At 43.8% G+C, this 26,364-nt stretch overlaps 1 protein-coding gene across 6 annotated transcripts in view; it reads left to right on the forward strand.

Moving 5' to 3' along the window:
- ERBB4 (erb-b2 receptor tyrosine kinase 4) overlaps nucleotides 1–25,079 on the forward strand; it is a 760,363-nt gene extending 735,284 nt beyond the window's left edge. For 3 of the 6 annotated variants that reach the window (XM_028704728.2, XM_028704748.2, XM_028704734.2), the window contains 4 exons: nucleotides 2,944–3,114; nucleotides 18,506–18,553; nucleotides 21,823–22,120; nucleotides 24,404–25,079. In XM_028704728.2, coding sequence (XP_028560561.2) covers nucleotides 2,944–3,114; nucleotides 18,506–18,553; nucleotides 21,823–22,120; nucleotides 24,404–24,849 — 963 coding nt within the window. In that variant the 3' untranslated portion in view covers nucleotides 24,850–25,079. The remainder of the gene's footprint in view (nucleotides 1–2,943; nucleotides 3,115–18,505; nucleotides 18,554–21,822; nucleotides 22,121–24,403) is intronic. The other 3 variants (XM_028704741.2, XM_028704762.2, XM_028704755.2) reach the window with 1 other exon arrangement.
- Nucleotides 25,080–26,364: the final 1,285 nt, after the last annotated feature.

Consider the following 26,364-nt stretch of genomic DNA (forward strand, 5'->3'; position numbering starts at 1 on the left):
CAAAAATCAAAATGCACATTAGGTAGTATGAAAACTTGTTAGATAACTAAATCCCAATCTGATAATTAATCTGGGAGGTGAAGACTAGGTCGATTCATATCAGAATTCACAAATACTGAAGTTCTCAGACATCCCTAAATCTAATGAAAAACTCCTGTTGAGTTTCACTGAAATTCCTCAGGCAAAATCCAGTGGGTAGCCTATGGGTGTACAAAAGTAGGGATGGACAAATTGGTTTAAATTTTGCATGTGACTGATACAAAGACCATTCTGTCCTATTTGTCCTTGCATGTATGTATTCTTTTTGAATCGTCACCACCATTATCTGAACCACCATTTACAACGTGGTCCAATGGATGCCTTTCAAAATATTATTTATTCTTTACAGGGTCCAGCCACTTGTGACTAGCTAACTAAAAAGCACAGCAGCTGCTGTGCAGATTGAAATAGAACTAGAAGTGGCCCTTTCTATCACCATCACATGGTGATGGGGACATTGAGTGAGTGGAGTGGGGGCACACATGGCTGCCCCCATTGCTAGCTCACACAGAGGTGCTGCATCTTCCATCTGGATTTCCATCCAAGAAGAAATCACAATAATTTCAAAGGGCAATGTTCTATGGTGTCTTTCTGCAGAAGGAAGAAACCCTTCAGAGGAACAGGAAGGAGGGCAGCTTTCAGCATTGTGTCTCTCCCCTCCAGACCCTCAGTGCTCCCCTTGCAAATCTGCTTCAGAGGGTCCCCAAGATATTTTGCCTCTAAAGAAATCCCAGAGTCTCTCTGAAATTCATTTTAAGGGAGAGTCTGAATGCAACTAGTTTCACACGCCTGCACTTAAGATACTCACTGGAGTAGTGTGCAGTCCTTTGCTAGCACATGGAGAGATCACCATACGGCTCAACAGAGCCCTGTTTCACTGCAACAGCCCATTCCAGAGAATGACAACTCTTGTCAAGTAACTTGACAGACCAGTGGCAGAGGAGCAAGATGGATGTGGAAACGGCCTCCAGTGCCCTGGACTCCCATGGAATGTGACAGGGGCGGAGGAAGAAAGAGGACTCTAATTCTAGGGAAATCTGTGGTCTGTTTTGTCATGCATGATTTTGTTGAGATTCCTGTATTGCAGGGGGTAGGACTAGATGACCCCCAGGGTCCCTTCCAGCTCTACAATTCTCTGATTCTGTGTTGCTGGACCACAACTCCCATCATCCTTGACCATTGGCCATGCTGCCTGGGGCTGATGGGAGTTGGCGTCCAGCAACCTCTGGCCTGCCACAGGTTTTCCATTCCTGGCTTATAGGGATCTCTGCCTGTACTGGCTCTCCTCCCTTCCCCTCATTCAGCTAAAGAGCTGTATATAGTGAGAAAATATTTTCCCCATCACCATTTGTGTGATTATGCTATTACAAGGCAGAACAACAAGTATAAAATGCCATTTCAGTTAAATTATTTATTTTACTTCAAACCCAAACTCTTTTTACATTTTCATTTAGCATCTGCTCTGTAAGTGATTTCTTTTTAAAAAAAGAATATATACCAAATTCTCTTATTAAGATGAATGGGAAAAAGGAGTGCTTTTCCCCTTTCTTAAAAACTGAATGCAGCTATTTAAAAAAATCAGCACCTTAATATTCAGTTTCCATGCTCAAGAGAGCCTTTTTAAGTACTGTAGTAATTACTCAGGTAGAGGTAAAATGGATTGATTCTTTTTTGCTCATTTGGGGGCTTCTTTGGCCAGTGTTTGCACAAAGTGGCTTGAACTGAGGCACTGAGAAAAAGAGTTAAAATGTTGTTCAAGTAGGCAATATTTCTTGACACGTCAGCTGTTGCCTCAAGTGACATTGCCTGCCGTGTTTCCCAGAGTGTCAGGCTTCTGTTCCTGCAAGGGCCAGTGTTGAGAAGGAAGTCTGGGACCTAGCTGGCGGAGCACTGCAACCAGGAGCAGACGAGTGTGACAACCTCAACACCCGCCCCCCGCAGCCCCTGATCCCCTGATCCTTTCACCTGGAGATGGCAGCAATAGAGCATCAGGCCTGCTTGCAGTGAGCTATGGATTTGTGCAAGCGGCTAAGCACCGTCTGCATCTAGAGAGACTTAATTAGTGTACCTAAAGGAATACCTCTTCCCATATCAACCCTGGGTTAAGACCCTGGGTTAAGATCTCCTCTATCAGCCAATATGCTACATAACAGCAAAGGTGAGGGCTATCCCATCATCAGCACCTCAACCCCAGGAAAAGAGGTTCCACCCAGGCATTTTAAATTCTTCTGAATTTCAGTTTTGTTTTTAAGGATTTTAGTTGTTACTAGTAGTAGTATGTGTGTACACAAAACTGAAAAGGGGTGATAGATAAAGGTTTTAATTAAATAAAATATAGGGATAATAATACTAACTTACCTTAGAGGGCTGTTGATGATTTTTAGTGCTAAACAAAATTGCTAAAGAAATGATTGTGATGGTGGTGATTATAACAGAATAAGGATATTATGAAAATGATTTCTGTCTATCTCTGTCTACAATCATTTTAACTTCAGTAACACAAACATTTCACAAAAATAGTCAAACTTGTCAAAAGCAGATGGGCTGGGTCATCCTTCACCCCCAAACAGCACCATTATAGGAATGTAGAAATAATAATAATAATGGGGCTTTTGTTTGACTGATAACAGTTATTACACTTCTGTCATCATATTCCCAAGTTTTGACCAAGAATAATTTCCTTCTTTATTTAGTTTTAAAGAGCCGTTCAGAAAATGTGTAAAGGACAATAGAATTTGATTGGAGAAAATATGAGAGCATAATGCACTTGTATAATAATGGAGGGCAACAAGAATAACTAGACAGATAAGAGTCTATAGCTATAACAGAAAGATTATTGGTAAGGCGAAATAACCAAAGGATTATTCCCCCCCCCCTTATTCTCCATCAATGTACCATATCTAGGGTGACGATCGCATGAAACTCCCAAGCCCAAATGACAGCAAGTTTTTCCAGAATCTTCTGGATGAGGGAGACCTGGAAGACATGATGGATGCTGAAGAATACCTAGTTCCTCAGGCATTTAACATTCCTCCACCCATCTATACATCCAGGGCAAGAATGGACTCCAACAGGGTAAGAGCAAACAATGATGTTAAACCAGAATCAAATGCACACAAAGCCAACTGGCAAAGTAATCCGCAGACTCAGTTTAAATATAACGTTCAATGAAGCCCACATTTCCCTAGGAAATGGAAGCACAAAGGGAACTCATTATTAATACTAGTATTATTTATTTGTCTTGTTAGAAGCTTACTTCAAAAAGTCTCTAAGTGACTTGTAGGAAGGTTCAGAGCAAGAAAGGCGCAACATACAAAGCAACACATTTCAATAAAGTGGTTCCAACAACCCATAAACAGCTTACTCCTGAGTAGGTGGGTGTATGGCTGCAGCCTCAGGAAGACACTTCATAGCTGTTTCACAGAAGCGTGGAGAGATGGCTGATGAACATGGCTCACATTGACACATACATTCAGCTAAGATCAATACACTGACTTAAGACCTGGATGTGCCAGTAACATGTCATCCTGCCTGTCTGCAAGGACACTAAACGCATTCATGAGTTCAACTAGCTCTCTCCATATAAGCATTTGTATCTATTTTAACCAGGTGTATATTTTCCTTGATGCAAAGGGTCAAATTCAACATAGCACTAAATTTTTATTATTTTTATTTATTTAAATGAAAACCAATATAAAATGAAAACAAAACCACAAAATACTGGTATAAATACAAAGCCGTTTGACACACCTCACCCACTAAAAGAGGCCAAGGGTCTAAGTGGCCTGGGATGGTGCCCAGCATGCCTCCCTGGGGAGAGCATTCCACCAGCGGAGAGCAACCACTGAAAAGGCCCAGCCTCCAGACCTCCCTTGGAGAGGGCAGATGATGATCACAAGGTCCAGGCTGGTTCAAATGGGGACAGGAGGTACTGAGGTCCAGAGCCACCTAGAACTTTATAGGTCAAAGCCAGCACTTCGAATCGGTCTTGGAAACCAATTGGTAGCCAGGGCACTCATGCCAGAATTGCTTTTATATATCCTGGCTGTCCTGTACTGGTTGGGAATCTGTGCATCAAATTCTTCCCCAACTGTAGTTAGTTTCTGAACTATATTCAAAGGCAGCCCAATGTATAACATGTTGCCTAGATGTTACCAGGGCTAGTGAACAAAATTATTTAGCTGAAAACAATCCAAAGTAATAATTTGCACAAATGTATTGTGAGCAAGCCACTGTAAGGTAAGTATGCTTTAATCATGATGGTTTAACTTCATGTTTAACTGGGAGTACAACAGAGCAGCTTCTCCACTGATGCAGGAGGCCAGCACTTTCCCAATACACTCAAGGAAGGCAGCAGTGGTGGGCATACTGCACTCCTTGTTAGGTGGGCTCAGAGGAGTTTATTGGGCAGTGGTCTTCAAACTGGTCTTGATATGTTCCTGGAAGCGTGTCTGTAGAGCGTGCATGGTTGCCTCATGGGGGGGGGGGGGGCTCCATTGCTGGTTTCCCTAACTGAAATACAGTTGGCTGTGGACTGAGAAAGAAGCTCTTTCGGCAATGCAGTTTAGGACCATTTGGAAGATGAAGAGGAGTAAAGAGGCAGTTTTGAGCAGTTGTATGGAGGAGAGCTGAATAGGATCCTTCTATGGAGCCCTGTTTGCATGTGGGGGCTGGAAGGCAGGTGCTGTCTCACCTGAAGCTCCTTCAAAACCAGAGGGGACGATTAGCAGAAAGAAAAATGGGCTGGCCCTACACCCCTTGGGGTCAGACCTTGTGTACTTTTGGCTCCGTGTCTCTTCACCACTAATACTATAGGATTACTATTATATATTTATTTATACCCCACCTTTTTTCCTTGATGGGACTCAAGTCGGCTTAAAGATAAAAATAAGAACTGCTAAAAGCATAGGAAAAAAATAGCAAACAATTAAGCATTGATAGAATTTAAACTATATACATATACAAAATCCGTTTAAAACATACAAATAATTACAATAAAAACAGCACGGCCTCTTCATTGAAAGCAGTCCGTTCTCAAAAGCCTGTTGGCACAAGGAAATCGGAAGGACAACAAGGAGGAGGGAGCCAGTCTAGCTTCTCTAGGGAGGGAGTGCCAAAGTTTGGGCGTAGCCACCGAGAAGGCCCTCTCCCTCCCCAACCTGCCATGAGGTCCTCAGAAGGAAAAAGTTGTCCACCTCTCCGCGAAAGGCCCCAAGTAGCAGGGCTCAGAAAGGGCCAGCCATAGAAAGCAGTACTGAGCTAGAAGGAGCCAATGGTCTGGCTTCCTGTGTTCATAGAAGTCCCTTTTAGAATAACATAGACTTTCAGAATTAAATAACTGGTGGTTGTAGGACGTATACACAAAACAAGTGAAATGCATTTAAAACTCAGTCCACATGTTTGCCCTGAAATTCTGTTTCCTTTTGGTAACTTGGATATACCCTTGTTTGCTCTAATGAACATTAACATTAAATGGGCCCATTATAATTGGCGCTATTATCATGAATGGTGAATAAATTGATGCAGCTTAAGCAGTTTATGTTCATTGTTACTGGAAAATTAAATTTTATGGCAAAGTTTCTGTGCTCTTTAGTAAAGCAGGCATGGAAAGTTGACATCTAAAGGGTCTGGAACTCTTTCCTAGAGATTATTTTTTTTATCTAAAATAGGAATAAAAATGAATGTCTCATTAAACTATCCCATTAGTTGAATGGATTTTTTAAAAAAGAGGAATTTCTTTGCCAATGCTGGCACCAGGATTTGGGGGGCTCTTAGGTCCTTCTCTCCCTGAGTCCCATTAGCCTGAATGAAGGACACATACAAACAGAGCATGATCTCATGACCCCTCTGGCCTTGTTCTGTCCTCCGTGCAAAGGCACTGCTGGGTCAGTGGCCTTTTTGGCTGGTCTCTGAGCCACAACAAATTCCTGCCCCTTCCTCTCTCTGGTGCCAGCCTTCTTCCTGCTCTTTGTACATGGAACAAATCCCACTTATTGGGTGTGAAGCAGAGAATAAAACTCTTAAGTTAGAGAGAAAGTGCTATGATGAGGTATTGTGGTCGTGGTAGTCTTTCCTGTTGATTGTAATTTTGATGATTGTTTTGCATGCTTTGCATGCAGAAGGTCCCAGGTTCAAATCATGGGGTTACCAGTTATAAGAATCTCAGGTGGCAGGTGATGTGGGAAGCCTTTGCCAGGGACCCTGGAGCATTGCTGCCAGTCACTGTAGGCAGTCCGGGATAGATGGACAAATAGCCTGGTTTAAGGCAGCTTCCAATCTTCCTATTTTAAGTTGTAAAGCATTAGAGGGCAGTAGATGTGAAGGTCTGACAAGGGCTGCACTGTCTAAGTAACCTCTTACTTAGAGTCAGTTCTGTCAGGTTGCCTCTTGATAGCTGCTTTTCAGTTTAACTAGAGTTAGCAAACTGTAAGACTAAAATTCTAATTTATTTTTTTTAATGCTCTCAACTCTTGAACTGGATAGAGCTACTCACAAGCCCACATAATCAACAAACCAGCAACTTCAAGGACAAATCAGCACTGACAAGAACGGGCTGACTAGAGCCTTTCTACCCGAAGGGCTTGATTTTTTTTACTTGCAGGGTAATTTGCTTTAAAAAAAAAAAGTTAAAGCCTTCAAAAATGTGATCCTCCATCTTATCACCTTAGGATTCTAGTTGAAGGGCCATGGTTTAGGAGTAGAACATATGCCTTGTGTGTAAAGGATTCCATGCACTGTGATGTTGTTTCTAAAGTGTAAGGCGCTGTATATATTCATTTAAAATCCCAAGTTCAGTCCACAGCATCTCCAGGTAGTGCGAGGAAAGATCCCTGTCTCACAGCCTGGGGAGCCACAGCCAGACTGGTGTCAACTATCAGTGCTGGGCTAGACAGACCGATGGTCTGAGTTGTAGAAGGCAGCATCCTGGCTCCCCTCAAACTTTGACATCTACGAGGCCCAGGCAACCAGCATGAGAGCAGGAGGTTTATTACAGGCCCACTGCAATGACTACTTTGATAGCACACGCGGCGGAAATGCATGTGTGAGCAGTATATAGTACAAGCCACAAACCAGCACAATGTTGTGGGTTTCCTTCCTGAAGAGAAAAATGGCACTGTCTGAATTGGTCTGAACAATCTGGTGTGAGAAGAGCTGGGGTGTGGGGGGGGGTGTAAGTATAATACATAATCATATATAATCTATATAAAGGAGCCATATATATTTTTACTGCAATGCTATGGAGGAAAATATATTTTTGCTAAAACCCAGGAAACTGCCTTCCTCATTATTCCCTGTTTTTCTTAAGGAATAATCAGTGATAGTATAGGAAACAAAGGCAGGGGCCCAGGGGTGAAAATAACATTTAGATTTAAAATGTTAATGATTATTTTCTCTCCAAATCTTTCATTCTTTTTTGTAAAGTAATATTACCAGTAGATTTCCCAAACTCTTCTAACACCTGAAAAATAGAAAATCTCATCAAGGCAACCATTCTTTCCTTTAAGAGGCCAGGAGTGCCCGTTTATGGGTTTCTTTAACCAGCCCCCCCCCCCAACAACTGTCATAAAATTGGGGAGATTATAATCAACTTTCTATTCACATGTCTAGGCTGGCTTCTCGCAGCCCCCCCCCCCCCGCAGACCCATCTCTAAGAGCTCCCCTGTTCAGGCCAGTCAACATGCTGTAATGATTGCTGCGCTAAAGGCTTTGGAGAAGATGTGCTCTATTTCATTCTCAATGAGGGCTGATGGCTTTTGAGAGGCTCAGAATATCCTTTGATTACTGTGTAAAGTAGACTGGGGGGAAACAGGGAAAGGAGGGAAGGGGCAGGTGAAAGGCGTTCATCAAGCCTTTTTTGTGCTTCCAACCCATCTCCTCCTCGCAGCACATCACAAACATGTTACCTTTTTGATTCCCTCTTGAGGAATTTCCCCCCCACTCTAAAGTTCAGAACTCCAATCCTACTGCAGAGCTTGGTTTCACTGCCAACTCCAGGGCCTAAAAATATAGGAGCCTGGCCATGTATGGCCCTCGAGATATCACAAGGCTTTTCGTTTCGTTTTAAATTTAGACAGGATGGGAGGATCAGTGTGAAGCAGTTGTTCTCAAACTTTTTTCCTCTGGGCTACACTTTCAGAATAAAAAATTCCTCATGCCACATTAAAATAATAATAATAATGCAAGGGATTATGCAAACTGGAAAAGGATGTGAGGGGGTGCAAAAGAGTGGGAGTGTCACTGTAGCAGAATCTCCAACCATAATATCCAATCCAATAGACTCCCAGCAGTAAAGGAATATCACTGTCAAGAGCGATCGTAGCCGCAGGCCTGCCAGTGGCAATCATGGAGACCCCGAGAGCCAAGAATATGACATCCAAGTCATATACTTCCATGATGAGGATGTCCACACAGTAGCCAGGCCCAGAATTAATTAATTCTTCCATTTATATTCCATCTGCCCTCCGAGGACCTCAAGGCAGCAGATGCTATTCTTCACCCTATTTGAACCTAGTTCTACCCAGTTCTCGCTTCCCTGAAACTCTTCAGTAACTCTCATTCCCATGCGTAGGAGTTGCAAATCTCCCCTGTGACATCTTTCTGCTCCCCTTGCGTACAGGATTACAGCCCTGCAGCAGCAAAGGAAACCACACACCCCTCACTAGCATGCACAGGCCCAGACAACTGGCGTCAGTCACCCTAGGACCTGAATCTTCTGGCCCCACAAACAACCTGCAGACGGCCACTCCTTTGACAGGTGCATGCACACACCAGCCATGTGCCGGAGCAAATGCGTGCATTCCCGTCACAATGCCCTCCCAACTCCATGGCTTGGGAGCCCTGCTGGGAACAGGGAAGAGAAACACTAGGGCAGGCGTGGGGAGCCTTTGGACCTCTGTTGCTGAACTGCAGCTCCCATCTGCCGCAGCAAGCACAGTCAGTGGCCAGGGATATGGGAGTCGTACTTGAGCAACACCACCTAGAGGGCAAAGGTTCCCCACACCTGCGCCAGAATATCATGCTCACAGGGTGCGGTCATGAGAGTTCCCTGGTATGACAGTATCTTCAAATGCAGTTGCGCCACCGATTTGTATAATAGTATTATGCTACTGGCAGAGTTATTTTCCTTTCCTTTCCCAGTGATCCCTAGAATTGAAGCTGCCCTTTTCACAGCTGCTGCCCGCTGCTTCAACATCTTCACTGAGCCATCCACGATGACCCCGAGGTCTCATTCCTGGTCACTCCCTGCCATTTCAGTCCCAGGAGCCATATATGTGAAATTAAAATTATTGCCCCAACTTGCATCATTTTACACTTGTTTTACATTGAATTGCATTTACCGTTTTGCCACCCATTCACCCAGTTTGGAGAGATCCTTTTTGAGCTCTTCATAATCATTCTTGGTTTTAACACCCCTGAACAATTTAGTATCTTCAGCGAACTTGGCCACCTGCCTGTTACCCAATAACTCTCAACGGTTTATGTACAAGTTAAAAAGCGCAGGTCCCAATGCCGATTCTTGGGGACTCTGCTTTCTACATCTCTCTATTGGGAGAACTTACCATTTGTTCCATTGCTTGCTGCCACTTACCCAATTCCTGATCCAGAAGAAGACCTTTCCTCTTATCTCTGGGCTTTACCACTCCACATCTTCATTGGGTGGGCATAAACCAAGGATGGGATTGCATTTTTAATCTCATCATAGATCTGGCTACAATTTCCTTAGACTAGCTTCTGCAACTCAGCACATTCAGTAACATTGAGGAAGTGGAAGCTAATGCACTTGGCTGCATGCATGCACACCCTAATAGCACCTCCAGTTTTACCTCGAAATCTTTGTGGCTTCAAATGCATGCTTTATTTGACTTTCTGCAGTACTGTTTTATTCTGAATTATTTTATTTGAGGTATTAATGTGTCGTAAATGGCTTTGAGATCTTTTCTTAAAATATATAAAGCGGTATAGAAACAAAATGAATAATAATAAAAATAATAATTTAAGGGGGGAAATTAGGACAAAATAGGAACAGGGATAGCTAACAGAAGCAAGCACTTCTCCTTGAAAACAGAGTCAGGGTGTATGAAATAGTGGAAGCATTCCCAGTGCTACTGCCACTGTGGTCAGCGTATGACAGTTTCTTTGATTGGAAATATATTTAATGTAATGCATCACCACCTTCGCCGGCCCTCTCTGACAGCCTGCGAGAGTGGAATAAGGGAGCCAGAGGCCAACTGGTCAGCAGGTCTCTTTGAGTCTCTGTTCCTGTTCCCCTGGAGTCCTCAGTCCTGGCCCAGCACCAGCCAGGAGAGTAAGGCTGCTCAGGAGCTGTGAGGTGGAGAGTGGGGAGGGTCCTGCTGTTCCTGCCCCCCCCCTATTCAGATTGGCAAGAGCAGGCATGGAGCTCAGGAGCTGCATGGCTGTGGCCTATTTCTTGCAATTAGTGCTCAGGGAATGGCGAGCCATGGACACACTCCACCACTCCCCCTTGTTTCTCCCCCCACAGCCTGCTGGCTCGTTATCTAGCTCATTATTTCTTTCATGAAAAGAATGCAAAAACATGCAGGGAAGGTCCTTTCCCCTTTGCTTTATTCATATATTCCATTTTGCTATGCCTCTTTTTTGGGGGGTGGGAAATGTCCCTGTCTCCTTTGGATGTGGATTGAAATATCCTTCTTTTAGGTTCTCCTAAGCAAGGCAGCGTCTGTCTGCTTTTTGTTCCATATTCAGAAGAAAACAATGTGGCTCTTGGGAAGAGGTGTGGGTCCCCTCCAGGGAGCTTTCTCCAATTTGAATTTCAGTTCAGTTCAGATCTGCTGTAAATACCAGCCTGTTCCTTTGAAATATTTGCTCTGAGCTGATGGGACGGCTCTGCATTGTATTTTCTATCTGCTTTTCCACTTGGGTATCTGTAGGATATTACACAGATCCACTTGCATAAACCAGCTGTCCTTATTCCACACAGAGCTCTTTCTGAAATCTTTCAACTTAGTGGAGCAGCTATATCGTCTTGCCAGGGTAGGAGGACTTGGTTCATTGACTTTTCCTGACATGCTTCCTATGAATTGTTTCTGTGGGTTAGAGTTTAGGAGCTATGGCCTAACATTTCTTAAATGGTCAAGCAGAGCATCTGAGAGCTGCTTGGGCTATGTGCCACACACTTCCCCAAAGGTTGCATTGCTCAGGAGCAGGGCTCCTCATCGTGCAGAATGCTGAATCAAACAAAATCAAGCCGAGATTTACAATAATGCAAATACTGGTGCAGAAGCCATTGATCCAAATAATTCAGGAATTTAGATTCCTCAAAATTTTCACTTTAACCCCCTCCCTGTCACTTTTGTGGAAATACTGTAGCCTTCCTCCACCTGTTTCCTTCCAGAGGTTTTCGACTATTACTTCCTTCTGCTCCAGCCAGCAAGACCAACGGTTAGGGATGATGAGAATTGTAGTGCAGAACACGCCGAGGGCACCATGCTGAGGGAGCCTGAAACCCAACATTAAGCCCCACAAGCAAGTGTGGGGGATTCTGGAAGACAGATACATAGTCTAGGACAAATGCCCCCTAGGCAAGGAGCATCTCACTCTTTTGTCTTATTTCATATATAGCACATTTTAAGAGTTGATGCCGGATTATTTCCTGCTGCAGAAGATGACAAATTTGTATGCAAGGATCAGAAACTGTGCATTTATTTATGCCATGTGAACTGGCACCCCCCCCCATGCTGGCCATCTGCCCCTAAATCCAGCCTTGGAATAGGTCTATGAGTGGCTGTTAGCCATGACAGCCAAATAGAACCTCCACATTCAGCACATTCTTATGTCTGCAAAAGAGTGGCTATTCAGGGTGGTGCGCATACCCCCATTTACACTCCCAACAAGGCCATGGGATAGGTTAGGCTGAGAGAATGGTTGACCCAATGAGTTTAACGGTGAAGCAAAGTACAGTATAGAACCTTATGGTGTCTCCACATTACTCTGCATCTAGTGTGCTCCCACTGCTAGTTTTCAAGGCTGAATTCACACACGCCATATCAGTCCTGTCGTTTCCTGACAAATACAGCTGTATAATGTGTTTTTCTCAAACCAACTTCAGTCTGAATAGAAAACCGGATATGGAATGATCAGTGATATGAACATTTGAGGCGGTCATCGCGCATCCGCAGATGCATACATGGATGAGAGTTTCGTGAACAGGAGTTCCAGGAGTGATTGCATGGGCACAGAAGGGGGGGAAAATGATGTTCATTGGGTGAAGCCATCCCCACCCCACCTATGATGTCAACAACACAGTGCAAAGGAGAGGGAGGGAGGTGCCTCGCTGAATTTTAAGCTGCTAATCTGAATCTGAACCCTGAGATTTCACAGGGACACATCTAATGATTTCCTTGTCAATTAAAGCCTTAGGTGCCTGGTTCCATTACCTCATTTATCTTCTTCTGTATATGCAAATTTTGTATATCAATTTTGCAAATTAGGGCAAATATACTGCCGGACAAGCAGGACTTAATTGTTCACGAGATACTGAAGCAGGCATAGGAGGGTGAGAAATCCTGGCAGTTGGGAGCTCAGATCTTTGTCTTTGCTCGTTTCAGTAGTGCATATCTTCATACAGCTCCACTGAAATAGTCATTCTTTAACCTTTGCTGAGAAAATCGCAGCCCTCTCGTCTAGTGTGAAATTAGCAGGCAATCAAATACAATCCCTAACAGAAAGTGACACCAATTATGCAGTCACTTTTCAGATGTGTCTGTATCCCCCAACAGCTTCAGAGCAGCTGAACAGCAAATGTTTGTGCAAAAGTACAAAGCTAGGGAATACAAGGTTTGCAGCAGCGATGAATGAGAGCTGTGGACGCTTGTGTCCTGAAGACGCCCCCCCAATGCTACATGGTAAGCGTCAGAGGCACTGATCTCCTGTGTTTCCAGCTGCCTCAAAAGCAGCAAATGCAGCTTTGAAGGAGGATCCTTTTTCCTATCGCCACAGGGAGGACGTGTAGCCATGGAGGAAGGGAAGCAGCAAGAGAAACCAGCCCTGAATGATAATGGGGACAAAGCTCTGATCCAAGGCAACAGAGTATAATGGGAGGGGCCATGCAGAAGAACGATTTGGGTGGCTGTTCCAGTGCAGACTGAAGTCCTGATGCAAATGCACGGACATGTGCTTTAGCTCCATCGGTGCACTTCTTAGGCTTTCAGCTCAGCAGCAATTGCATTTCCTGACCAAAGTGACATTTCCCTACAAGACGTAAAACATGTGTCTGTTTCCTGGATGAACCTGGGCAAATATATGCTCCAGCACTGCTTCTCAAAAAGCTGTCCTTCTTGGGTATAGCTGAGATCCAAATCTAGGAGCCTAGCCATGTGCTGGGAAGGGCTGGGGCTCAATGGGAGAGCATATGCTTTGCATGAAGGGCCCACATTGACTCCCAGACATCTCCATGTGGGAGTGGGAGAGACCCCCCCCCCGGAGGGTTGTTGCCAGTCTGTGTAGAGACAATACTGAGCCTCAACAGTTTAACTCCGTATGAGAAGGCAGCTTCCTGAGGGGATCTTATTGACGTTTATGGACCTAACAGCAGCATGGTAAACAACCAAAGCAGCAATGTTCCCCAGGGTAATCCCTCAAAACATATTGCAGTACCTTTAGCACATTTATTGCAACATGAGCTTTTGTGGACTAGAATCATGAATGGCGCTGATAGTGACATTTAAGGAACATATAACTTGATGATACGAGCACAGTAGTAGGACACTATTGACCCCAGAAAAACAAAGTAGGTAAGATGCCTCTGTAATAAAACATTGCAGTGGGACGTGATTCTGTCTCGCCACTCCATTGCATTCGCCCTGCCCCAGGTTTTCCTCCTACCCACCCAAAAGTCAGCATTCTGTGCATACTGAGCATGCTCAGTTCTTATTGGCCTGTTTTGCTCTCACCCAACCCCCCACCAATTTTGGGTGGGTTTTTTTTGGGGGGGGGGCTAATGTGAATGTGCCCAGTCCACCATTGAGTTCTATGGGCTGCCCTTGTTTCTTCCCGTTGCTCCTCAGTGTGAACCAGGAAATAACCTATCCAGACCATAACATGTTTCTCTCTACACATCCCCCCCCCAGCCACTCAATTCCCACTCCCATCTTGTTTACACTCACTCCCCTTCTTGCACTGAAGTCCCTGTCCCATTCAATAGAATGGAAAGGTAGTTAATTATAAGTTTAAGGTTATATTAACTAAAATTTGTAGTCAGGTCGGGTAGATAATAGCCTGCCAGCAAAGGCGCTGCTTTGATTTTAAGATGGCTACATTTGCCTTTAATATTTTAGGCACTTTATAAATGATACAAGAGCTGGGAAAAGGATCAGTGAAGTTACTATGGGTGTGGGGAGGGCAAGCAAACTCTGGCTCCTGAACTGGACAGGTGGAACAGAATTGGAGGAGAACAGTTCATCTTTAGCAACGGCTTCACAGTTATTCCTTTTTCCTCCCTTAAGAAACCCGATCTCCCTTAACAACCTGCTGTCACAGTGGCCATAGCAAGATGTCTTCAGTGCCCAGCCACCATTCTCTTGTCCCACACTGCCCCAGGCAAAGCTCTCTTTTTACTATTTAGTATCACCATCGTTTGTTGGTTTACAGTGCTAAAGGTTAATCATCACCCCCTGGATTTCAGTGTCTTGGTTTTGCTACATGGGAGCAGTGCCTTGGCAACTGGGTTCCACTTCCTACCAGCCTTTGTGGGAGCACACACCCCAGGCATGCAGCACCTCTGTTTCCTAGCCTGTCAAAAGCATTGCATAGTAGTAATTCAAGAATATTGCTTCAACCTGTTGCTTCACTCAACACCAACCCTTCCCCTGCCAATACATAATTTTCTAGCTGGTGAGAAATTATTCACCTTTCCCTCCAGAACCCATGCTCACAATCAAGAGAAGGCGGATGGAGCGGGGGTGGGAATCTGGTCTCCTTTTTGTTTTTTTGTCTTAAGTACAAATAGGTATTTTTGAGGCTTCCAAAATTATGGCATTGCATTGTAATTAGGAAGCAATTTAACGACATTTAAGAAACAATTATGTTGCATTTAATCTGTGCTTCAGCTGTTTCCTGGCATTCTTTTTTTGGAATTGTGACTATGGCACTTTTATCACTTAATGACCAAACACACACAAAAGCTGAAGCAGGAGTGTAGAGCTTGGCAGGTCACTGACTAAACGTTGTGATGGTGAATATGCCCCCTGCAGTTGTCTGAACCTTCTTTAAATAGCAAGTATGTAGTGATGTGGGGAGCACAGTCAGGATGAAGACTGGTTAACACTGCAGCCCCAACGAAGAACCTCCCTCCCCACAGCTCTTATTTGGCATGGGAACCATCACTGTATTTCCTCACAAATCATCATGTTTTCAAAAGGTTTATGCAACTAGTAATGGTACCTTTCTGAAAGGTGATTCAAACAGTGAAGAAGGAAGTCCACAGAGAACTTTGAGCCACCTGAGAATGCTTCTGGTGGATTAAGAGCAAATGGCAAGCTCTGCTGGACCAAAGGCCTTCTACTCTAGGATTGGTTTCCAAAATGAGCTCAGCAACTGTCTGTCACTGGAGGTAATAGAGCCATCAGAGGTAGTAGTAACCATGGAAGGCTTTGTCCTCCATGGATTTCACGAGTCCCCCTTGAAAGATGTCCTAGTTGGTGTCTGGCACTACACCTTATGGTATTGAATTCCATAGTGTACATTCTGTAGTTGTCAGAGCATGATCTATGTGTCAAAGCCTCCTTTCATGTGGAAAGTTAGCATGCCAGGGAGAAGGTTGCTAGGGTAGACTTCTCCCTTATATGTTCAAGCAGCTTTTGGCATTCTGGACTCTTCTTTTCCCATGAAAACTACACCATGTTCTCTTCCCGCAAGTCTGAGTAAGTTCTCAGTTTTTGACCACACCAAATGCATTTATCTGTGCATATTTTCTTGTACTCCTGAAGGATTCTCAATGAAGACTACTGCTTTGCTTGTACCCTATATCCTATCCCCCTTTCTTAAAAAGCAATCACCCGAGTTTGAAAGTCAGCCTTCAATTGATTTTATGAATGGAGACTACAAATTTGAAAGAAATGAATTTTGTGAAAAAAGCAATGCTATTGTTTAAAAGTTATTAAATGAATTATTACATGGTAGTTCTGTGCACAGTGAAGCCACAGAAGCAAACACCTTATAAATAATCATCCTGAAGTTTATTTGCCTCCTGCTCTTCAAAATTATGCCCAAAGCAGCTCACAAGAGAACAGTAAACAAACCATCAATATATAGGTACAACAAAACCATAAGTATTCCAAGTGCATTTCACAAATGTAGTATTTCCCCCCTCCCCATATGTCATTTGTTTAAATGAATAATGCAAGGAAATGTTTCCCTAGCTGGCAGGAGGGTTAAGTGTTCTCAGGGCCAAAACTAAGGTTTTGGCTTATCCAGGACCTGAAACCGATGAAAGACTCTAGGCACCATCAGCAGCCATCTTTGTAGTTGGAGTCTGTTCCAAACCAGGTAGAACTGAGCCAGGCAGAGAGCAGGGACTATGTCTGGCAAGACTCACACAGACTTTATATTATATCAAGGCTTTATACCAGGGTTAAAGAGAGGCTCCACAGGACTTTTGGGGGGGGGGTCACGTCATTAGAATATGACACTAATTATTCTGCTACTTGCTTGCTTATGCAACCCTATTGCCTGGGACTGTTAAGAAACAGTGGTCTGCTAGCAGGCTAATAAAATGAAATTTCCTCCTTGAGACAACTCTGCACTTCACAGATCTGTCAGGAAGCTCACTAGGTGTATAACTATTTAGGCAGGCTGCTTGTTGAGCAATGCATAGCAGGAGTTGCTGCTTGTCTGGAAAAGCTGCTCCCACCGCAATAATTCTGATCTTTTTCTGCCTTCTTTCTAAAACAATACCAGTAGTATTATTCATTAAAATGTGTATTGCAGCACCTAGAATCATTTATCCTCACAGCAATGCTGTTTGTGAGGTAGGTTGGTATTATTGCTACTAACAGTAAATCTCACTCTGAGAAACTCTTGGGGAATGTCTCCTCTCCCCAGAGAAACTGAGTGAAATGATCCTCCTCAGTTTGTTTGCCCACAAGTAGGATGGCGGATTTTGAGAGACCTTCTGCATGCACAAGTCAACTTTTGGTGTATGACCTTGGTTGAGAAGAATATTTGGGTGAGAAAATGAAGAGATAAGCCACTGGGGGCAGGGGGTTCCCTGCTTCTCATCCATGCATCATTTTTGCTTTTTAATCCAGACTCTACCACTGACCTTACCTTCTTGATTGAGGCCACCACCACACTTAGTTTGGCCCTGTAGTCTGTTTACTGTAGTACAGAACAAAGATGCAAGTAGTATCAAATCATTACAAAGGAAGAGACTATTCCTGCTTGGCAGGGGGTTGGACTCGATGGCCCTTGTGGTCTATTCCAACTCTATGATTCTATATTAGAAGGATGGTGAACATCAATAAGTGATGAATGAAAACAAAGTGGGCCATTCTTTTGCATCTGAATGGATGTCGACAGAATTTCATTTATTGCCCTCTTGACCCTCAAAACATAGAATAGTAGAGTTGGAAGTGACTACGAGGGTCATCTAGTCCAACCCCCTCCCTGCCATGCAGGAATCTTTTGGCCAATGTGGGACTCGAACTCACAGCCTTGAGATTAAGTGTCTCATGCTCTACCGACTTGCATTTCAACCCCAACCTGAAAAAGGGTTGAAGTAGAAGAGTGAAGAGACCGCCAAGATGGACTCATGCCACATACTCCATTACATGAATCATTTTACATTCTAAATGCTGCTTAGGAAACGTAGTCTGGTCTGTGGTATTGTTCTCTGTGTGTCTCTCTGTCACACACACCTGAAAATATTTACTGAAAGAAAAATCTGAAAACGGTATCAAGAAGTCGGGTTGCATATTCCCTGGCTATTACCACATTAGGTTTTTATGCCACTTTAAATTTTTACCATTTGAAAACCTATCTTAGGACAGTTCTGCTTGTGTGTCTAATCAATATTTGCCACATAAGAGATTCTGACAATTCGGTCCTTGCTTTCTTTTCATTCTTGGGCAACAAACCCTTCCTTTTTAGATCAGGTGGGTCAATACTTGGTGACGTTCCATGTGACTCTTGGTTTGAGGACAAAAGCTGCATGCCTGCTACTCTTTCTGCAACTCCTTCCCATCTTTTCAGCCTTATCTCAACCATTTCCCAGTCAAACCCTCCAGACCTTGAGTTCACGCAAAACTGCTTTTGGATTCCTTTCCCTAGGGAGTTTTCCCTGAGCATCAAGGGCTGAATTTGACTGAGATTTGAGTAAATCTCACCAATGTGCATGTTTTTTCTTCACTGATTCATGGAGCTCATGTGACTTCTTTTCATTCATGCGACCTCTTACTATATCCATCATTCCATTTTTCTTTCCTATTAGAGTGAAATTGGACACAGCCCTCCTCCTGCCTACGCCCCTATGTCAGGAGTAAGTATTTCCCAATCAACCTTCATCAATTAGGGGTTTGTCTGTCTTTTTAAAAACATTTCATTCCTTCTCTTTTCTTTCTAAATTCCATCACGTGCCTGTCAGGGGCTCAGGAGCAGAGGCACAGGGGAGAGAGGAAATGGAGAGCGAAGGGGTAGAATCTGAGGGCAGCGGAGGGGAGAATGACAGTGACCCGAGAGATTCCATGAGCCTCTCCAGTGAATCAGAAGATTCCCAGAAGGGGGCGCCGATGGCCAGGGCAAGGGGGGTCCCAGGGGGGACACACCAGAAGCAGGGGGCCAGCGGAGACTCCCAGAGCAGTAGCTGGAAATCAGGGCCAGCTTCCCCACCAGAGCGTAGTGGGGGGGAAGAGTCCCATAGGTCAGAGTCAGCGTCTCCTCCCGCAAGCAGGGAGGAGGAGTCAGGCCCAGCTAGCGTCCCCGAAGAGGGGAGCAGCGACAGGAGCAGTATAACGGTCAGAAGGAAGGTGGCAGGCTGGGCGCGCGCGCCAAGTTCAAATGTACAGGCGCGCGGGACAGCAGGAAGCCCGGATTGGGAACCAGGTCCTAAAGCCCGCCGGAGGGAGGGGGAAGACTCGGGGGACTCAGCGTCAGAAGAGTCTAGAAAGGGGAAAACCCCGGCGGACAGGCGGACCCAGAGGAGGAAAGAACAAAGGAAGAGGTGGAGCAAGGCTAGGGTCTTAAACTGGTGTCTGGGGGGAGGAGACTCAGACGGAGCTTCAGCGGTCTAGGGTTTAAGACGTAGAGCTGCGCGCCGTGGCTGTAAATGAGAAACTGAACTTCAATAAAGACTATTTAATATAGCAACGGACTGGCGTTGGTCCTCTGTGAGCTGGGACCTGGGGCAGCTCTGACAGTGCCTCTCACCCATTTCGTCAGTTCTAGTTCCAGAACTTACCATGTTCTTGAGGGACTGAGTGGTCTCTCTGATCTCAGTGGAAATTCTACTGAGAGCTTGGAATTCTACAAAATAAAACATCACCAGGGTTTAATATCTGCTTCAGAATAAGTTCCTATTTTACCTTACTGTCAGGTGTTGCTAATTCATTAGTCAGTTACGTTCTCAGCTTTCCTGATAACCAGAAATTGTTATGATTTAAAACAAGGGAGTACAGACGGATTAGGAAGCCACTCTCGAGCCTAAAGGCATCTTGCTGGGGGGAGGGGGAGACCTCTGTAAGTTTGGATGTGCTACTTGCATTTCTCATTGAATTAGGGGTGTGTGCAGGAGTGGCACCGCTTGTGGCAAAATGGGAGGTGCCACCCTGCCCTGCTGCCACTTTCTGCACCACCCACCCCTGCCGGCAGAGAAGCAGTGCTGGCACTGGTGTCAATTTCAGATGAGGTCTCGCATGATCTGCAAGATTCCACCTGATTTTGGCGAGATCTCACCTAAAATGGGCACCAGTGCTGGCAGCGGAAGCAGCAGGGCAGGTGGGGTGCCCACAGGGATGCTGCCTCAGGGACTAGGGCCACCTGAGACAGAGGCCTTACCCTGCCTGTGTGTGTGTGTGTGTGTGTGTGTGTGTGTGTCCATTCTGATCAGTTATCAGATACTGGAATGCCCCAAGGAGAGGTGCCCATGTCTTAATTTATAATTAATATCTCTGAAGTTTGAAAAATCTTCCTTCATAAGTTAAAGAAGGTGACACATAACAGATGCCAATTGATTTTAAATTTGCTGTATTAAGATGTTTGTTTTATGCTGGAAATGAAAGATGGGCAGTTTTCAATAGCTAGTTTAGATTATTCCCTTTTTCAGTCTCTCTCCAACATATGCAGAGGCAAGAGTCTGTGTTACTGATCCAAAAAGGTATGAGTTTCAATACCAGTGCATTTTTAGTACCAAGTTCTTTATTAGGGCATTGTAGCAGTTACAGAAAAAATATATAACTAATACCGGGGGAAATGGACATATAATACTAATAAACAGTACCTCATTAAACAAAATAATGGTCAAAATAATGGACAAGCACCAATAACTCCCCTCTGCAAAAAACCCAAACATCCCTTATTTGTAACAAATATAAGCAAAAGGGAATAGCACCTCTCAGAATACCCCCATGACCTGTTAAGTAAGAAAGAACACCTCTCAAACTTACAAGAACTAAGGCCCTATATAGGTCACAGTTGTATATAAAATCACTCTCTTTATATAGACTTAAAGTATGTGGTGAAGCTACACACAAAATGACAGGAAGTACAATATAAGATCATCAGAAAATCTTATTTTATGATAATTTCTTGAGATGATGAGCTCCAAAAGTTGCAGGTAATTCCTGCAAGAGTAACTGATTAATAATCTCCAGAAGCCCACAAGAAAGAAGAAAGTTATCCCCTACCCTTCTATGAAAGATTTCAACCATATCCATATAAAGTTTATTTCTGAAAGAACAAAGATAATTCAACTATGCGTGCTACTTTACTAGATACTGTGCTGCGGTGCTTTTTTGTTGAAAAAATGAGGCTTGATACTCATAAAAGTGCTTTGGGTACCAGCACAAAATGGCTGCCATGGGCAGCAAAAATAAGAGGCGCCAGTACTCTGCAGGTTTAGGCCCAGGAACAAAAGTGTATCCAAAGTGTTTTGCTTAAAGCAAAATTCTGTGGCAAAAGTGGAATTTCCTGCCAATATGAACTGTCTAAGCAAAATTTCTGAGTGATGCTGATATGTACCTGTCTAAATTGTCACTGAGTTTTACCTAAAGGGAATTTTTGGGGTGATTTGGGAGGTTTCTGCTAGGGAGAAACATCTAAGGAACTGTAGGGAAAACAAAATGAATTTGGTAAAAGTGGCAGAATTTCTTGCAGTATATGCACACACTCAAAAAACCACTGCTGAAGCCAGGCACTGGTGGGAATATGATGAGGCAAACAAGGAGAGATGATACTTGGGGGGGGGGGGGGGGAATTATTCAAGGGAGAGTACTGACATGTATGGATCAGAAAGTTCTAAATGACTGCATTAAAAAGGAATTTAATAGAATGTCAACCTGGAATTTTCTATTTTGCCCTCAGTTTTTGAATTTTTGGCAAAATTTTACTAGGTCTTCTGTAAGGTTTTTTCTTTTGAAGATGTGTGCTGTGATACTTGAGGTCTATTCTAATTGGAATACCAGGGAAGCATATCTGGAAAGGAAAAATCAAGTTGAACAAATAAATGAAAATAAAATGTAATATTATATGCACAAAAGCCCACAAGTACAATCGTTTATGAGTCTCTCGTGTCGTGGTCTGTGTTTCTTACAGAACCAGTTTATCTACAGAGACGGCAGCTTGGCTACCGAACAAGTAATTCCTTTGCCATACCGAGCTGCCATGCCAAGCATAGCACCAGAACTTCCCATCATGCAAAGTGCTGCAGAGATCTGCGATGATACTTGCTGCAATGGCACCTTGCGGAAGCAAGTGGCCAGCCTTTCACAGGAAGACAGCATCACTCAGAGGTACAGCGCTGACCCAACAGTTTTTATACCTGAACGGGGGCCAAGAAACGAGCTGGATGAAGATGGATACATGACTCCAATGCCAGAAAAACCCAAAACAGGTATGTAGATACATACGTGTGATAGCAATCATAAGGTTTTGGGTTTGGAATAGGACCTAAGCTGCATCTAAAGGTTTTGAAGGCTAATTTCTAGTAGCAGCTTGGCTTCCAGAGGTGATTGATTATCAATGTTTAAACCCCACTCTTTCTCTAAAGAGCTCCACCTCGATATAAGTTATAGGGCAAAGACAATACTAATAAAGGGATTTGTGCTGCACAAAGAGAAGGGGATATTTACCCAATAACATTGTGAGCTTAGCAAAAGATAAGGAGAGGTTAAATTTAGATAAATTAGAGTGTAAGAAATAAAGGGAGGTTACCCTGTGCAGATTTACAAGGCTATGAAAATATAGAGAGAAAAGTGACATACTCCTGATAATTCATTGCTTTTCTCCAAAGAAAAGAGTCCACTTCCGGTAAAATCACTGTGGGGCTTAACTTCAGACTTCAGTGACTTAGATCATATTTCAATGAGAAATTATCCAGTCTCACCCACGACTGGCCCAAAATCATGCAGTGAGCTTCATATCTATGTATATCTATGTTGAATGCAAGTCTCTCTGGTCAAACCTCAATATCTGGAATTGTAAATAATCAAAACTGGAATGATTACCTTGCTTAATCCATTAAGTGTGAGCTTCACCTGTGCCTACTTGACACCTGCTATAGTCTATTTGCTCTGTCTAGAACTACTCTGCCATCATACCTCTTACACTCTGAAAACATTGAAAAAACTACTAAAGAGCAATCTTAAAGATTATTGACACTTATAGTCATGGACAGATGTGAAAGAAGGGAGAAAACCTGGTGCAGAAACGAGATTTTGTTTTTGAACATAGCATGTTGAGACTTTCTCACTGCAGATGTCCTTCTTGTCCTCTTGTCCTCACCCCTGTAGTTAACCTTCTAGCCATGCTAGTTACAGCCCACTGAGCTTCCACAGTTCTCTTACACTTTTGTTTCTGCAGACCACAGGCTTTTGGCTTGTCTAAGATGTACTGTGTGAAAAGACCTGAAGGTCAGTGTGCACGTATGTCCTGAGCCAAAATGCTACAGTAACATCTCTAACCCAGGAGAGATAGCTTGATTCAGATAGTTTTCGGTCACCTCTCTCTCTAAAATGAAGTATTTCATTTTAAAGTTGTAGAAGAATGACTTTCCTCCCTCGCTAAGCATCTGCATGCCTCCTGGATTTTAATCTGGGATTTCCTGCACTGTTTAAATCAACATATTCATATTTGAGAGTGGAGTTAGCTAGGTTTGTTCCTTGAGGCTATTGTATTTTTCTATGGCCCGTGTATTATGTAACGGTGTTGTTTATTTTTTAATTGTGCTAGTGGCACTTTCATAATCTGCCAGATAGCGTTATATGGCAGTGGTGGTTATTGTTCCCCTGAGGATAAGCAATGTAAACAGGAGACATTTTCAGCACTGCTGGAAAAGTTCAGATCAGCTGTGCGTACTTTGGGCTCAGCTCTGTGAGAAATGGAGGCGCCTCCTTGCAGGTTAATATCCCAGGACTGGCCACTTTACAGCAGCAGGGTTCTCTCCTCATGGAAAGGGACTGGCTGAGTGCATACAAGCAGAAGCTTCTGATGTTAGAGGTAAAGGTGCATAAATTTTACTCCAAAGACATCCTCTTAGAGAATAAAGATCCGAGGATAGTGATTAAGTAAACAATAGCCTTTTCTTTCAGGTAGATAGATATCATAAAATCACACAAAACTTTACTCCTGTCAGTTTGTTTTCACTGACCTGAAATAAGCTACAGTTTGTGTCAACCTAAGGTTATTTCAACCTAAGAGTAGTGACAGGGCAGTTTTATGTTGTATGACTAGCTGGTGTTAGATCCGTACCCAAGAAGCTCTAATTCAGGAATGGGAAGTTGTAGCCCCCCCCCCCCCCAGATGTTACATCTGCCATCATCCCTGGCCTTTGAGCATCCTGGATGGGGCTGATGGGAGTGGCAGCACAACCAAGATATGGATGCCCACAGATTCCCCCACCCAGACTCAACTCTCTCTCTAGCTAGGAATTAGCAACATTTTCATATCAATCCATTGCTTCATGAAGTCTGTTAAAGTCCAGCCCACTAAACCACTTGGAACAACTCACCAGCACAATGCTCATCTGTTTCTTCCTAATATCAGCTGGTATTCTTTTTTTGTAACCCATCATGGTACAGCTTGACAACATAGAAATATTAAAACAAATTTGTTTCAAATTAGGTTCCATTCAGATGTGGTTTGTTTCTTTGGCTCATATGGGTTTTATAATTTCTAGATCACCTGAATCCTGTGGAGGAGAACCCATTTGTCTCTCGGCGGAAAAATGGTGATCTTCAAGCACTGGACAACCCAGAATATCACAACGGCCAAAATGGCCCACCCAAAGCAGAGGATGAGTATGTGAACGAGCCACTGTACCTCAACACCTTCACAGGCACCTTCGAGAATGCAGAGTACCTGAAGAAAAACGGGCTTCCATTTCCAGAGAAACCCAAGAAGGCGTTTGACAACCCAGGTTACTGGAATCACAGCCTGCCCCCACGGAGTACCCTACAGCACCCGGACTACCTGCAGGAATACAGCACAAAATATTTTTACAAACAAAATGGAAGGATCCGGCCCATTGTGGCAGAGAACCCCGAATACCTCTCAGAGTTCTCCCTGAAGCCTGGCACAATGCTGCCCCCTCCACCCTACAGACACCGAAACACAGTGGTGTAATCCCCAAAGCGTGGAAGTCATGGGGGACCCATATACCAGCACTCTCCTTTCTCCTCCGTCTCTGTCTCCCTTCTCTTCTGTCCCTTCTTCTTACCCTCTCTTCTCCTTTTCTTGCCAGTTCTTCCTGCAGGTGGTTGTCTGCAAATGGAAAGGCACAGTTAAGTCATTTGTTCCAGGAAGCCGGGAAGAAAGAAAAGTAAAGAGTGAATGAAGCAGAGGGGAGGGAGGGAGGGAGGGAGGGAGGCTGGCATTTCTCACTTTCTGTGCACCCGCAGGGCCAGGAGGTCAGACAAGCCAATGAATACTAGTAAAAGCCGGTGGCGGTGTTGCCTGCTGTCCAACTAGTTCTCTGCGTAGCAATTCAGCTTTGATGCTGCAGGGAAAGTCACAACAGTGCCAGCTTCTATCAGCAGGAAATGCTGAGAGCCACCGGAGCAATCCTGGAGGGGGCAGTGCGGTTTTGGGCAGGGGGAGGGAAAAGAGAGGGTAGGAAAGGACATTTTTAATATCATGAGTGATGACATAATGAGATTGAAAATCCGACTTCTTTCTTTAACACTTTATATTCTACCACATAAACAAAATGGCTAACCCAGCTTGCCATTCCCATCTTGTTCACTGTGTCCGTCCATCCGCCCATCCATCAAAGGGATCACACTGAAGATCACATGACTCTCCGGCCAGCCCCCTGTTCTCCACCACTTCTGCAGTTGGGGGTCTGTTTTCTAACTGCACAGACCTAACTTCTTCATGCTTCTGTGCATGACACTACAGGTTTTCTACAGGTCAATAGGAGAACAAATGTTTTGAAAGCAAAAATGATTTCAGGACACAAAGGCCAAAATTATAGGGAAAACAACAACATCTCATTTTTTGAGGGCAAGCCACCAACCAAGATTTATATGCACAGAGCCTCCTGTTGATGTTTTATACTTCTTGAATACAAAATGTAGCTATTTTCTCCTCAGTTTCTTCTGGTTTATCAGCTAAAGTTGGGAAGCAGTAGAGGATACTGAGGACTGGACAGAGGGGGAAAATCCATCGTTGTTGTTCTTTTAATTCATGGTTTTGGGGTTGTTTTTGTTTTAAGGGTGGCCTGCTTCTAAAGGAGGCAGGGTCAGGAGGCAGGCTTCCGTTCATAAAGAAGAAAACGCACATGGCAGATCACTGGAAAATTCATTTGCACTTAAGCTACGGTTTTAATTTTTGTCCTCACCCTGAACTGTATTCTGGAATCTGAATGAAGCAATATGGAAGTGACCAGCAAAATAAAATAATTTAAAATGTAAAATGAATTATTATTATAATGATATATAAATATAGATATATATAAAAGATGACTGTGGAAAATGCCAAAACAAAGTGAAGTCTTTGGAACTTTGTTCATCAGTGCAACGACTGCTCACAGGAAAACTGTTGAAGGAGTAACTAGCCTTGGTGCTGCCTCAGAAAGGAAAGCTGATTACAGGGCAGGGGGAATTGCGGGAAGAAGTGCTGGACTGACTTGGACTAGCA

Source organism: Podarcis muralis, chromosome 1 (assembly GCF_964188315.1).
Source record: "Podarcis muralis chromosome 1, rPodMur119.hap1.1, whole genome shotgun sequence".
NCBI lineage: Eukaryota > Metazoa > Chordata > Lepidosauria > Squamata > Lacertidae > Podarcis > Podarcis muralis.